This window comes from Lepisosteus oculatus, chromosome 1 (genome assembly GCF_040954835.1).
Source record: "Lepisosteus oculatus isolate fLepOcu1 chromosome 1, fLepOcu1.hap2, whole genome shotgun sequence".
Lineage (NCBI taxonomy): Eukaryota > Metazoa > Chordata > Actinopteri > Semionotiformes > Lepisosteidae > Lepisosteus > Lepisosteus oculatus.
In genome coordinates this window covers 6015934-6031540 of record NC_090696.1, presented here as the reverse complement: position 1 = coordinate 6031540, position 15607 = coordinate 6015934, and the positions used below count along the sequence as shown (strand labels likewise).

The window sequence follows — 15607 nt, the reverse complement described above, 5'->3', positions numbered from 1 at the left end:
GAATTCCTTTATACTCAATGCTGTAGATTCCTACCCACCTTCCTGTTCTCTTGATTACCGACAGCCCCATCCCTTCCTTTCCCAATCCTGCATTTCCCTAGCAACTCCTGCGTGAGCCCCGTTTCCGCGGCAATCAGAACACGGAGCACCAAGCCTTCGGACAAGAAAAGTGAGGGATTGCGCTTTGTGTTTCTTCAGGAAGTTTGTGTAGGTTTAGTATGTTTTTTTTTACTCTGCTGCTGGCACCCTGTGTGTCTGTGCTGTATCCATATGTACGGACTTCCTTCCAGGTGAAACAGAGTCTGTTTGAACATAATACAGGTCGCTAAAGAAAGGATGAAGAACAAAAACACAAATCGGGAAGCCGTACTGTTTTAAATTTACAGGCAGGACAGCACTAGCTCTCGGCTTTGGAGACCTGGATTTGATTCCTGGGGGTGCTCTCTGTGTGGAGTTTGTAGGTTTTCTCCATGTTCGTGTGAGTTTCCTCGGGGTGCTCTGGTTTCCTCAGAGTCCAAAGCCATACTGGTAGGCTTTTTCCCCCTGATAGCTTCTGGGAAGAATGGCTGTGGTGTGAGTGTGAGTGTTGTGTCTTGTGTGCCCTGCTATGGACTGGCATCCCGTCCAGGGCGTACCCTGCCTCCGCCCCGGTGCTTGCTGGGATAGGCCTTGGCGCCCCCATGACCCTGAATTGGGTAAAGCAGGCAGAAAGGGGATGGAAAGATTTACAGATAAATTTAAAGGCCGCAAAGTCGCCATCATAGAAAACGTCCACGCTGGGATGTAGACAGAAGAAATCCAACATTTCGGCTGCTGAGACTTCTTCAGGTGTGTGCCACTAGCATTGTGTTTCTTCTTCTACTTTTCTGCCTGGAATTAACCTTCACTTGTTGCTTTACAGTCAGCGCAATCAGACGCAGGTCCCCCCTGGGGCCTTGTTTTAATTTTATGTTAATGAATTCTTCCCCTAAGCCTTCTGTCCAACCTCCTTTCAGTGAAGTGCTGCATCTTCTAACACCCCCAGGCCGCCGGCACCAGCAGCCCATATAAAGTTGTCTTGTGTTATTTCTGGGCGGAGCTGGACAGGAGAACTCACACAGTGTGGCCAGGCTTGATAAATAGCACGCCTGTCATGTGATGTCTTTCTCACCCAGCATGTGGGCAGAAGTGTAAAACTAATTCATTTTCACAGCCCCCGAGGCAGCGCCAGAAGGAAACAGACCTGCAACAGGTCACCGTGATGCCGAGCATCGGAGAATGCCGGCCTTCTTCGAGTCAGAAACGTGTCCTGAAAGGTTCCCTGAGCCTCTCATTCAGTTGATGCGTGCTGTTTGCAAAACCCTCTGGGAGTGATACAAGGGTAGGAGGGAGAGTTGATTGTTTATGGAAAGACTCTCTAGGACTCAGTGGTCATGGGCCGAAAGCCGGATTTCAGCCCTGAATAGTGATTTGTTTGAAAAAAGAAAAACACAGAACACAGGAGCCAGTCAAAATCAGCCTCTTTATGGCTTAAGGCCCTGTTTAGCTGTTTAGCTCACCCCAGTCTTTCTCTGAGGAATAAGATGGATTTAACATAATAATACAAACTGCAACCAGCCTGGCCCAGCGGAATTAAAAGAAACTTCTATTTAAGAAAGTTGGAACTAAATAGATTAATTAAGTTACATTTTCCTGCTCACCGGACTTGGAAAAAAAATCTAGCTGTGTGTAACTGCTCAAATTACAATAACCTAGCATGGGTAACAGGTAGGACCTGACGTTAATTTCATTAGCTGCTAATTGCTCTGTATCCTCGACGAACAGGAAAGGGCACAGACAGAGGGTATCAGAGCATGCTCCAGTTCCTGAGGAAAAAACTTTGATTTACATTCCTGCTGTTAAGACAGTACATCGGTTACATAACACACATAATTACTTGCTGAGTGCAAGTGGGCTTTTTAACTTAACATTTCAGACGTGGTTTAACATTTGACTGCTTGCTTTTCTGAAACCTGACTCACCTGAGGTGATGGTGATCATTTATTTCTATATACTTGTAGCCAGCGATAGAGAGCCAGCTATGGGTTAATTTCTGTGACCAACCAGGCATTTTTTGCCACTGGTGTTCAATCGGTTGTGTGTATGAAGTACACACTCTAAATGTTAACCATGTGATTTCATGTTTCTTTGAACCAAAGTTTACTTTTGGCTTCTTTGCCTTTGTGTTTAACTTTTATTAGAGCACAGGGTTTTTTCAGCTTTTTAAAAAACTTGTAATTGATTATTTACATGTATTTGTTTATTTTAGACCTTTCATCTTAAATATATATTTTTTATCAATTAATGTGGAATTCATTGCACGTGTGCTTTTATTTTTAAAGCTTTTATAGCAAAGACTATTGAATGTTAGCTTTTTCTGTTGGTAGAGAATCGGCTGAGTCCTGGACAGCCTTCACTCATCCTTCACTGTTAGGATGGGACTACTGATTTATTTGAGTCTGTGCCTGGACATGCTTCTTACCAACTGTTAAATCTATTCACACTAGTTGTGTGATGATTGGCGTGTCCCTCATACACTTTTTCATTCTGATTCTTTTTGCGTTTCATTCACTCAACTGTACAACTGTACAATATTTATTGTTTTTCTCACACGTATACATACAGTTTCCCTCAGTGTCCTGTGATCCGTGTTTTGCTACGCACGCGGATGAAGTACATTGGCTCGACATTGTCAGTGCCTTTAAGGATTTAGAATACTTGCTTCAGGTCCCCTTGTAGTCTTTTCTGTCAAATAACATTAAGTTAGTAAATTATTGATCAATAAAGTATCAATTCTCGCTGTCTGTCACTTTTCAGTTCTTTTTATCTTTTATTTCATGATCGTCTTCCATTCCTCTAGGAATATGGCTTAAAGGTTAAAGTTTAAAGGTTGCCCAATCATCATGAGCACTGACTGAACCATATGTCATCCTTGCTGAACTTGACTGGACAGACATGACTGAGAAATGAGTGAGGACTAACTATTGTTTCATATATGTCAGTGTTAGAAACTGCACCAGTGCTATTTCAGCAGGCTTCTGTTGCCTACATTTAAGATTATTTGGATAATTCAAAATGTGTTTAAACTTATCCAGGTGATCCAGGTGGATGCTGCACGTTGGTGGTGGTGGAGGGGAGTCCCCATTACCTGTAAAGTGCTTTGAGTGGAGAGTCCAGAAAGGTGCTATATAAGTGTAAGCTATTATTATTATTATTATTATTATTATTATTATTATTATTATTATTATTATTATTATTATTATGTTGTACTGTGATATAGGGGGCTTTTAGCTCTGCATGCATAATTAAGAAAATTAAGCCGGGGGCAGGGAGTTGGGCTTTATGGGTCTTGAATCATTTGTTTTCCTTGAGACACACGACAGCAATGCAGAATTGCAGTCTGCAGAGTTAATTGCTGAAGTGTGCTTTAATGCCTTCAAAGCGCTGGGGACTCCACAGCAGGGCAGTAGAAAACGGCTGAGCTGGGTATTTACATGCCCGTCACCATAAAAGGAAAATCAGCCACCAGCCATTTCTTCTGTCTGCATGTGACGTGAAGATGGGACTGAGAGTGAAAGGGATCGAGGAAACATAACTTTGACTCTTGCCTTCTCGATCTCTTCATCGGGAGGGCAAAATGCCCCTTTGAAATCCAACTTACATTTAAACCTATTTGGTTTAAACCTATCAGGGTTCCAGGAGGGAGATTAAAAGATGGAAGAACATGTCACAATAATATGGTATGTTTGCAAGGTATGTGTTTTCTCATTGGAGCTGCCACAGAGTAATGAATGGCATGGTACTGTACAGGCAACATCCCTGAGCATGTCTTTGGCTCTGCTGACCCCAATTCTCTCCTGTAGCAAGAGGCCAGGATGATGCATAAATTCCTTCTTCGTTGGGAAAGACATTTCTTTCTGGAACTTTATGGAAGGCAATAAAGCAAAGCAATGTGCTGGTTGATTATGTCTTGCTCATGTTTACTGCGCCTTCCCTTAGAAAATACTTCCATTGTCATCTGGGTGCACACATGTCTCTGCCCATAGCTGTTCTCCACTAATGCCTTCTGCATACTATTCAGTTTCTCGCACTGCAGTGTTTTTTCAACAGACACCACTGCTGTGAAGTCTGGAACACAAGAGATTATGAGAAGACTTGATGTAAGTATTCAAAATCCCAAAAGGCACTGACTAAGTCAATGGACTACTTCGCACTTCACAATGAGGACACAAGGGGAAATTAAGAGTGCAATTAAGACAGACACTCCTTTACGCAAAGGATAGTGGGTGTCTGGAACAAGCTGCACTGCAAGCCCTGTTGTTGAAACAAGATGGGATCCTTGGATCATTTAACTACACTCGAACACTAACGTTATTCTGTCGAGCAGAATGGGTGAATGGCCTCTTGCTAGTTCTTTTATTGCCCTTAAGTGGTGGTACTTATAATTTACCCTTTACCATAATGTTTGTCTGCTTTCCTCAATAAGACAGAAAGGATGGATGTAAAAGGAAACTTTTGGAAATCGTGAACCTCAGGGGTTTTGCTCGCAGTGCATCACCGCTCGAATAAAACAGCGGTCAGCCTGAAGTGCCTGGACTGGTGACGAGCAGCAGACCCTGAAGCCGTTACAGTACATCATGTAAGGTAAACGTGATGGATCGGCTTCTTGTCTAGAAGACTACACTGTGAAAACAAGAACGCGCCAAGTGTGAAAACAGAGACAACGAACGGAGGCAGACAGCTTAACGCACTTGCCGCCGAAACCTAGAAGGTATTTCACAACTTCCTGCAATAACAGCCCTCCCTCTTCGCCCTCATGCACTGAAGTCATGTCAGCAGAGCTAGAACGGGTAGAGACGATTTACTGCACGTGTTGGCGCAAAGATCTCCTACGGTGGTCTTCACACAAAACCCTTTCCTGGCCATGTTTCTCAGGGAGACAAGACAGCCCCAGGCTTTTAGGGTCCACTCTAAGCATTTGGAGGTTCATGTGCTAAGGGATTGCTTTGGTTCCTGTTGACTCCAAAGAGGCTGTGAAACCAGATTCAGAAACATGTCACCAGCCACTTAACTCGCATTTGGGAATTTTTATATGATGGCGGCTTCGCAGCTTTGAAAATGTTTTTCCGTCTTGCCGTCTTCAGCCAAGGATTAAATGGATAAACACGGTGTGGGGCTTTTCTCAGGAGATCTCGGAAAAGACTGGCCCCTTCGTGTGGGAACAAACTTCCCTCTGGCCAGACGAGGTCTTGCCTTCTATGTGTCAGCTAAGAGCCTGTATTGCAAGTAAAATCCCAATTTGGTTGAAAAGCGAAACGAACATTATATATTTATCTTACAACTGCATGTTATTCAGAAAGATAACAAATGCGTTTCTGTAATCGGAAGGTTTTCGTATAATTCCGAGGTATTTGCATCCCATAGATGGCCTGCTGCAGTTAAGGAATTGTAGCCATTTCTTATTAGGAATAATTAACAGGACTGGGACACTGGCTCGGGATTAGGTCTTGCCATGAAGATTTGCAGCAGACAGGATCAGAAGTAATTGTGTAATTTGCCTAGCAGACGCCTGTGAGTACACAGCCAGATTTAATTAGAGATTACATGGGCTCTTTGAAGGAGCGCAGTCCAGTCTGCAGGGACGCAGTACAAACAGTGCAGTCAATGAACCTGCTGCGTTCGGGTTTTGCAGCCCGGCCAGGAAAAACAGAACTGTGCACGACGGAGGTACAGAGCGGTACAGATTAGAACTCGTTAGCATTCCAGATATTTTGAGGATGGAAACGAATCAGGGACTTTGAAGTATGTGAACTACTGTAATTTTTGGGGGATAGAAATTGTGAAAAAGAATTTAATTTTTTGAAAGAAGAATGGACACTCTGCTTATTTTCATGAAGCAGCTACAAAGAAACATTTAAGTGATCTTATCTTAGTAGTACATTTATATGCCCTGCAGGTGTAAAATAAAAATGACTTCTTATGTGTCACAAAGCAACGGACAAAAGTTTTAAACTTAAGTTTTCAATGTAGACAAGTTATCTAACGTGATTTGCTATCATTCTAAAATCTGCCCTTCGCTGAAAGCAACAGATTTACAATTAGCAAAATCAAAAAGGTGACCAGATTTACAGGAGGTTTCTAACAGCTGTCTGATATTGGAACGTTTTAACGGCATCTGAAGCCTTTGAGAGTTTGAGAAATGGAGGCACTTTACTCACATTTTTTGTGGCTTCAATGTCACATGTCCCATAACCTACTTAGAAAAGGACCTTTTTTCTCCAAACTAATTAGGAGTGGATTAGTGGACGTTACACACAAAAGGTTTTAAGTTTTTCCTAATCCCTTCTTTAAAATGCTACTGCCCTGTGACACAGGGGCAAATGAATGTCACGAGGCAAGCTTGTATTTAGGATTATATCTCTGTACTAGGCTAAAAGGTACTGTTTCAGACAAAAGAAACATAACAACAATGAAATGGCAAAATGTGAAGGAAAACACCACTGGATATGGAGAGTATGCGATTGATCAGTGAGTGGTATTTAATTTGTTGCGATGAGGCCCATCCAATGGCTTAGTCCTCTGTAAGCTCTCAGTCTTTTAATCTGACCTACCCTGACGACAGTTTCAGATGTAAAGATCAGTATCAGTAGGTTTTGATGTCTGGCATCCGCGGGGACAGAAACAGTAAGAGGACCATCCCTTAATACCGTCTTTCGCAAAACGTGCAGGACCAGTGTCAGAGCGGCGAGCTGCCTTTCTGTGTAGGGAGTGTTCACAGATCAGTCTAAATGCACACGGGGACACTGCGATGTAGTCTGTCTTGAGCAAAGGACAGGACACTGGAAACACGAAACGCCGTCTCAGTTTCTATATCTGTCTACCCCCCATGCATGATGTCTGCCAACTGCTTTAACATGGGCCTCCGGAGCTCCAGAAGCCGTGCCTCAGTCAGCGCTGAGCTGAGCGCTCCCCTGCTCTTACGCATCCCGCGAGCCGGAGCGCCTTCGGCCTGCTTCCCACACACATGCTTTCAGTGGGATTGTCGCCCCACTCTCAGCGCAATACGCCCCCCCGCCTCCCAGCACTTCAGCTTCTCATTCCCTATTCCCAAAACATCTGTTCCGAGAGACAGAGAAAAATCCCCGAAAACTAAACACGATTTTGTTTTGGTTTGAAATAAATTACATCTACTGAAAGTAAAAATACAGATGACATGGCCTATGCCATTCTGAGGGGAGGGAGAGTTAAGGATTAGATGTATAATGAAACAGTGGTAACCATTTGCATGGGAGTAACTGGGAATACCTGTAAAAGTGACTCAACCAGAGCTCAGTTATCTGAAGTCCCCATTTATTCAGTGTCCAAAGTGCGCAGTCTAACGCAAGCCTGTTATTCAAGGGCTTAAGAACATGAACTGCCTTCTCTCAGAGTATCTCTGGCCATAAACACTCCAGATATCTGAATTAAAACCACTGAGGTGGAAGGTGAACGCTGAATAAACAAAGGACACCTCAACGACCGGTTTCGTTCCTTCGTCACCCCTCACTGAGTTCAATAAGCACCGTGGTCATTTAACAAACCAGAATGCACAACCGGATGTGGAGGTGCATTTAAAACTAACACCAGGAGGCATCTCTTTACCCAGAGGGTGGTGGGAGTGTGTAACAAGACACCCAGCCATGCTGTTGAAAGTGACACCCTCTGTTCTTTCAAGAAGCAGCTGGAACAGATCCTTGGATCATTTAGCTACTAACTACCAAAGAGGTTAAATGAGCTTGTCTGTAACCTTTCTTATGTTCTTGTTTTCTAAACCAGTGGCTACAGTTCTAGCCCGAGTGTGCTCCTGTTAAAAAAAGTATTATTTGCTTTCCATCTTTGCACTGATCCACAGCGTGAAAGTGACTGGATATCCGTGTAAAAAAAAACAGGGATTCAAAATTCCCAGTCCAATAGGGTAAATATGACCAAGGACCTTACTATGTCTTGTGATATTCCTTAAGGAGTCTTACCAATGTGGAAGACCGTTGGACTCAAAGGACTTATGCTCAGGGCTTTGAGAGCTATAGAGTCTTAGATCTAAACCGATCAGGTCTGACTGGAACCCTCAGATCCTGACAGGAATGAGGTACGTGTTGTTATAGCACCTCATTTTCAACAGATCAATATCTTATCTAGGGAGCAGTGGAGCTGAGAGTGAGGAAAACACAATGTGGGATTAAAAAAAACAACAACTGCACAGGCTCCACCTTTAGCTTGAAAAAATGTTTCCACTCAACCTGTAGAGCCAGCATACAAAATGATGTATGCATATACCTGTCTGAGTTTGCAAAAGACAAATGACTAAAATCTACTCTAGAGCTGTTGCGACATGTGAATTTAAGAAGTCTGATGACACCACAAAAAGAAACATGTGAAGATTCTTCTCTGCTCTATCTAAACACCCACACAAACCAAATGGAAGCAAATACACACTGGCGAGTCATTGAGCCAGTGCCCTCAAAGCATTAAAATCACTGTGTATTTCAGAGAGAAGAGGATGGACAGCAGAACACTGCATTACCTGCATCGTCCGACTCTTCATCATCTTCATCATCACCGGATGACAGGGAATCTATAAACAGAAAAAGAGCGTTACATTGCTGAGAGCTATTATAAATTACCGAATGCTGAATTACTTTTTTATGCACTGCAATCCTGTTGCTAAACATGCAGATTTAGAATAGATTTCCTGGATTAAAGCTAAATGATATTACAAGGCCATAGTCCTGCTAGTCCTGAGGGTGTGTGGCACTCCTGCTATTTAATATCTTAGATAATTTGATCTTATCGCTTACTTTTCAGATAGTATGAGCTGCCAACTTTGAGTAACTCTTGTATGAGTAATTTGTGACAAATATACTGGGATCTAACAAATAGTGGAAAGCTACTGTACAAAGAGTTTGTAGTTATTCCCATTGCCAGCAAAAAATATTACTGGTTACAGATTAAATATTTATATCTCACTAATTTGCATGAGAAGTTGTTTCTCTGTAAAAAGAACTCATACATGCCGTAAGCAATGCTTAAAATTAATATTCATGGTCATCATTATAATAATTACCTCTATGTTATTTTAAATTGCGACATTCCAAAGCACCGTACATACAAACCGGGGACAAAAAACACAGCTGGAGAGGAAAATAAAGTATTAATCAATGCCTGCTGGGTTTCGAGGCGAGACGTAAAACCACTCTTGAGTCAGGTCCTCTGATAGTATTTGAAAGCGAGTTCCACAGTCTATGTGCCCAGACACAAGACACATGCATGAAAGGACTGAAGACTGGGGTTGGGATTATAACCGGACAACGCACTGTAGCATGCGTAAGATTTCAAAATCAATTCAGGAGCCCATTGAAAGCCATAGTATGCAGCATTATATTGTGTTTGCCTGTAACATGAGCATAAATATGCTTTCGTACACTTACACCAAGGTAGAGCATGGTAACACAAATGGAATGACTTAACTCTGTTTGTAGTATAGAATTGTTTAGATAAAAATTATTTAGATCAGCTAGAATAGAAGTATAGTTACCCAATCCTAAATTACCCTAAATCCTTAATTTATTTATTGAAATATGTTCATTTTAAAATATATTTACACTATTTTAATCAAATTCATTTGGCTGATACCTCTATCCAAAGCAACATGCGTTTGCAGCCTGCTACACGGGTGGTATTTTACAGGAACGATCCCGTTGAAGGACCGTGCTCGGCGGCGTAACAACAGTGTCTCAGCCAGGCGTTTATACTCTCAACCTTCCAGCTAGAAGTCCAGCTCCCTAACCACTGCTCCACACTGCAAAATCATGTACTCTACCCTCAGAACAGACATTTAATGATTTTATTACTCAGAAATATTTCAAATCCAGGTCTCTCTTGACACTCAGGTTTCTCCTTATTATCAATGCCAACATGCAGAGAATATAAAAATTTTCAAGGGCCCATGAAACTCCATAATCATTTTATTTACCTGACCTTGAGGTTTCTAGTGCAATTGCACATGAAGGTTAATGAAAGCCAGCTGTTATCACAGCTCCAGTATACTGTATGTTGCCACATGGAGATTTCCACCAAGACGCAGGTTGATTCATTTATATAATCTCTCAGCATTATTAAAAAAGCGATGATAAATTTTGTAAATATAAATGGATTATTCTAAATGAAATGTCAATGCATATACGGAACAAAAACAGCTTCACAATGAAAGACATGGCATCCTGAAGAATCATAAAACTTTGCAGAACTGGTATTTTCACCATAAACTACCAAGGAACTGTGCCATCAAATACGACCCTTTGCCAGAAAAATCTCTTTCAAATAATCTGACACCTATGTTAAGTTATTTACAAAAGAACAAATTATTTTATATATGTTTTGAAAAGAGTATACTTTTAAACACAGGTAAAAGCAATATTGTTGGTAAAATTATATTTTAAAAAATTAAATTGACAGCATCTCGATCCAAGCCAAGTAATTTCGGCTTGTCTTTGATCAATAGCGGTAAACTCTAATTTAAAAAGTTAAGCTGGCAAAATTCCCGACATGCGAGCGAAAGCAAAGTTTCAAATTCCTCGCCAACCCATCTGCTTTCGATAATGAAGCATTTCAGGCTAATTGCTTTGTAATTAGTTGTCAATAACAGGCTCAGCTGGTACCTTGAATTTGCAGACAAATGAGAGCCAAATTAAACGAGCATTTATCCTCCTCTTAGTTTTCTATAAGCAAAGACTGCCATGGATGGTCTTAAAAAAACTCTGGTGTATTTTTTATTTTATTCTATTCACTTTTTGGTCAAATGTGTGGGTGAAAATCAGAAAGACGGAAGGCTCCGATATTTCTCAAGCTGAACTGTTACACTTGGGAGGTCCCAGCCGGAGCAGAATCTCTGAGTGTGACTTGGCAGCAGCTCTATTAGTTGCTTGTTACCTGTGTTCTGGTCTTATTCCTTAAAACAGTCAACCCTTTGCATGGACACAGGGGGTTAAAAACGAGAGACAGGGTTCCTACTGTACATCCTCAGCCTGGAGTGCTGACAGGAGATTTTAAAATAAAAAAAATACCAGGAAACGACTGAAAGACTGCAATAGTGCCAAGAACCCAAACTCAAAAAAGGCGTTGTGTAGGCCAGTGGTGAAACGTGTAGCTGCGCATTTAATCACTTCTCAGTCATTACATTGGCTTCCACCACCCACACTACTATGATTTATTTATTGTAAGTTTGATTTGCAAACTCCAAGACATTTACAGTAGAAGGCTCCAGCTAAGCTGTCTATGGGCTACTCTAGATGCATTCCAGCAAGGTGAGAATGAAACGTTTTGTTCATATAAATAACAACTTCAGACCACAATGCTACTCTCAGCTCTTTTGCACCACAGTCTAGCCAGCGAGCAGAGTGAAAATGGGTATGTTCCACCGTTACTGTTCAATTTAATATGTTCTGTTTAGTATACAGCCCATGACCTGATGGAAGTTTCTTCAACATCAAGTCGCGCTCTTCTTATTCACACCTGGCTGTGATTTCATCTGGGCCGTTCTTTCAATTTGGTAAATCGCAAAAAAAGTATAAGAACGGAAACAAACAAAAATTCTGATCCGCACAAAACACCAACCATTTCCAAACTAAAATAAAATACTTTTTGGTCAATCCTGTCCAGTGCCAACCTCTGCTGTTAACCTGGGTCATGCTGTTTTGCACCTGGAACTCTTGATTCCAGTGCAGGCGCAGTCCTGTATATCATTGCAACAGATATGCTCCAGTGCTTTGTATTTTACTACAAATCATAGTTTCTATCGTTCATGCGAAGCATTTGTGAGTTACTATGCAGTGCTGATGTTAATGCTCTGAAAAGAGAGACATTCTATCACTTATCTTCTGTCTCACTGGATTTTAATACTTCCCCAGAGGCTTGGCCACATGTACTAGGGGTTTTCAAAATCCATTTCCCTTGTTAGCCAGTGTTAACCTTATTTAACCCAGAAAGCCCCCTATTCCAGGCAGCTGTGTCCTAATCTGTTTAAGATAACCTCTACATGCCTACAGCTAGATTCAGACTCCCAATCAATGCTATACTGCAGGGAGGAGAAAACCTGCAGTTCACTAACACTGCACGTCACAACTCAGGAACGTGTGCTGGACATGCTAGAGCTTTCTTAAATTATTAATATTACTAATAAGAATTTAATATTTCAGTTCATTTCAGATAGACAGCTGCTGACGTTATTGGAGGCTGAGCCTATATTGCTCATAGCTCTCTCTGTTCTATTTCACTGACTTTAGATCACGTAAAGATGATTTACAAAATTCCTAACCGAATTCCTACAACACACCTTGCTATTTTAATCTAAACGATAGTAGCATTCGAAAACCAAAAGAGCCCATGCGATACTCTTCAAGTATCACCTTTTCTATTAGTGGCACCACAGCAGACCGGCTTAGGTTTACATACAAGTCAAGGTCATGCTGCAAAAAAAGAAAGCAGGTGCCCCCCCCCTCCACCACCACCACCACCACCTGGATGGGATGCTGGTCCACCACAGGAGTGACCCCACAGCAATGCTGGTTTCCAGTTCTAAAGCTGGCTGGAGCGGAGCCACCAGGGTGAAGCACCTCATCGAGGGCACAACAGCAGTGCCTGCGTGAGGACATGAGCCCCCAGCCTGCCCCTCGTGGGTCTGAAGGCTGACCCACTGTCTGCGCCTGGCCACCTCCGTGCTAACTGCAGGGTGAAGTGGAAAATAAACAGGCATAGCCAAAGGCTACACTCTCACATAAAACAGAGAGCAAGTCAGAGAAAACCACTCAGTCCGCAGTAACACTTTAGTTTAGAGGTTGCAGATGACCCTGTATAAAAGCCTACAGGTCACAGCACATTCTCAGAAACTAAGCGAGGCTGGGCCTGGTCAGTACTGGGACAGGATATGACAAGTCTGGCTGTCCGCCGCCCGCACCAGGGTTCGATCCTGGTTGCTCATGGGGTCTGAGCACAAACTACACCACTCCCTAGACAAGGGATAACTCTGCCACCCCGAAAGGCCAGGTCCTGCCCCAAAGGCAGAGCTCTACATTGTCTAGATTTCAGGGGGCTGTGATGTTGCTTCAGTGACTGGCTCAGTGCATGAACCCAGTCAGAAGGGAGACCTCCAAGGAAAACCAGGTTCCTGCTGCAAGGGGTGTTGGTGGACCAAAAAGGTGGTGGCGCTAAACTCTCTGAACCTGAATTTGCAAACTAATTCTCTAATATCTTGGCGACAGGAAACACTGTGCCGTAGGTTAGGGCCTGACTACTTTGTCATTCAAAATCCCACAGCACTGTTTGGAAAAGGGATATTAACCGGGGTGTCCTGGCTAAATTCCACTCAGGGTTTGCTCAGTCAGGCCTTCCTAAAGTTCCCTCTCAATAATGTGCATGATGGCTCCCTCACGTCACCCATGCGGGAGCTGGGATTCAGTGCTGGATGGTGCTGGATGAAGTGGGCCTCTTCCTAGACATGAAGCGCATTGAGATCTTGTGGGATGAAAAGCACTATATAAATGCAGAGAATTATAACGTGTTATTGCATCACTTAATTGTCAGTTAATCCAAATTTGGTTTGTTCACAGACATTATTAACCATCAATAGTGCAGTCACTAACACGAGGTCTCTCACACTCTGCTGAGCGATTAAGTCACAAAGAGCTGGCATGTGGAATTTGCAGCCCTTAATCTACAGCCTGACCCCTTCTTCCATCTGCATGGGCATGAGGGAAGACTCGTGTCTTCAAGAGCTGGACAGGGGCTGTGTGGACAGCCGGGCTGCCCGCCGAGTGAGTGGCCAGAGGGCCAGCTGGCTTACCTGCTACTTTCACAGTGTAGTTGCTGACCAGGGCCCCGCCATGAGCCAGCCTGCACAAGTACACCCCCGAGTCCTCGTACGACACGTTGATGATGCGCAGCACCTTCTGCCCGATGCGGGTCCTGTTGCTCGGCAACACCGCCGCGCCATCTTTGAACCAGGCCACCTGCTGAGAGACCCCCTGCGGCCCACAGGACAGGTCCAGGGTGTCTCCGATCCCCAGAATGAAATCCTCCAGGAAGGCCGCCTCACTCGATAACGAGTCTGGGGAAAACAACAAGGAAGCAGGATTAGATTCAGCCCAGGAGCATCTTTTGTAATGTTGTAAATTCAGACTGTAAACATACAGTAGGAACATTTCACACTCATATTCTTGAACTTTCTGCCATTGTTTACCTCAAAGCCAGATCTTTTATGTGGCAAAGGAGTAAATAACTTTTAGGGATCGCTTGCAATCTCATCTCTTGTATTTGAATTCCTTTATCCCTTGTATTTCATTCAGCTCCTGGTAGCAGTGCATGTGAGAAGAAAGAGCATGTATAACCAATATCATGTAGGATAGCTTTAATCTATAATGACTTTCATCTCAAATCAATTTCAAACACCAGAATAGGGCAAGATCTATGCAGGATTTTCAGTGACTTAAGAAACAGTAATAAAGAAGCACTAGTGAATTGAACATTGTTTTATAGCATGTATAATTACCTAAAACGATTATAGAATGTGTAAATTAGACAGTGCAACAATGTGTTTTAAGTTTCCTTGTGACCACAAAATGAACATACTTAAGTTTGTAAAGCCTTGTACATCCTAGCAAGGACTCAAGACTACATGATCAGAGTAATCTGTGTGCAAAGCAGCTGTTCGGAAAGGGACTTTTGTTTCTGGGATCGCTAGACCTGTTCATATGAATGACTGTGAGCAAGCTTTTTGTGAGTCTGTGTACACCCCTCCATGCCCTGCTTCACAAACTAAGTGACAGCTGGTGCAATGTATCAGAAAAGTCACAGTGGAAGATCAGAGATGCCTGCATTTAACATAAAAACACTCTAAATGAAGATAAGTTACAAAGCTGTCGTGATCTGGAAGTGACAAAGAACCTGAACCAGATAAAAGTGTACAAACAAGACACTGTTTCCGCACTAAAAGCTACTGGCCTGTAGCACCAAGGTATCAGTATACGTTTTCTTAAGAAAAGAGAAACAGTCCTTAAAGGCACCCCCACAGTCATTAAAAAGACATTTGTGTTTACTGTAATGGAGAACACATTTGCTGCCAGTATTGTCTGGGCAGCAGCTGTATCATAAGGTTTCAAATCCCAACTCTGTGCATTTTTTTTCCTGTCGTCATTCATCTCTGACAGCTTCAAAGAGGTCAATGTTGAGTTCTTGTGGAACTTACAATTTCAGGCAAAACAAAACAAAGAAGCTATAGAAAAAAGCTATAGAAGTGGTCCTTCACTATCCTAACATAGTGAGTAGTGCTTCTCCTGCTGTAAAACCATATAGTCAGCTTTACTGATTAAAAAAAGAAAAGGGGGAGTACATTCTGCCTCAATGTCCATCTCTCCCTCTCTTTTTTCCCTGTAGTGATCCAGGTTAGACTTTTTCCTGTTGTAACCCAGGTTCAATTACCTCAAAATAGGTGTTCTTGTGAAGTAATGGTGAGGGAAAGCAGGGAAAAGCATACGTGTTGGTGAGTGATCAAGGTTACAGC

The 15607-nt window shown here is 42.6% G+C and overlaps 1 protein-coding gene across 4 annotated transcripts in view; it reads right to left on the bottom strand.

The window, feature by feature from the left end:
• fgfr3 (fibroblast growth factor receptor 3) overlaps window positions 1-15607 on the bottom strand; it is a 76367-nt gene that overhangs the window by 35473 nt on the left and 25287 nt on the right. For all 4 annotated transcript variants that reach the window (XM_015344380.2, XM_015344382.2, XM_015344383.2 and 1 more), the window contains exons 3-4: window positions 13892-14155; window positions 8579-8629 (exon numbers count right to left, since the gene is read on the bottom strand). In XM_015344380.2, the coding sequence (XP_015199866.1) occupies window positions 8579-8629; window positions 13892-14155 (315 nt within the window). The remainder of the gene's footprint in view (window positions 1-8578; window positions 8630-13891; window positions 14156-15607) is intronic.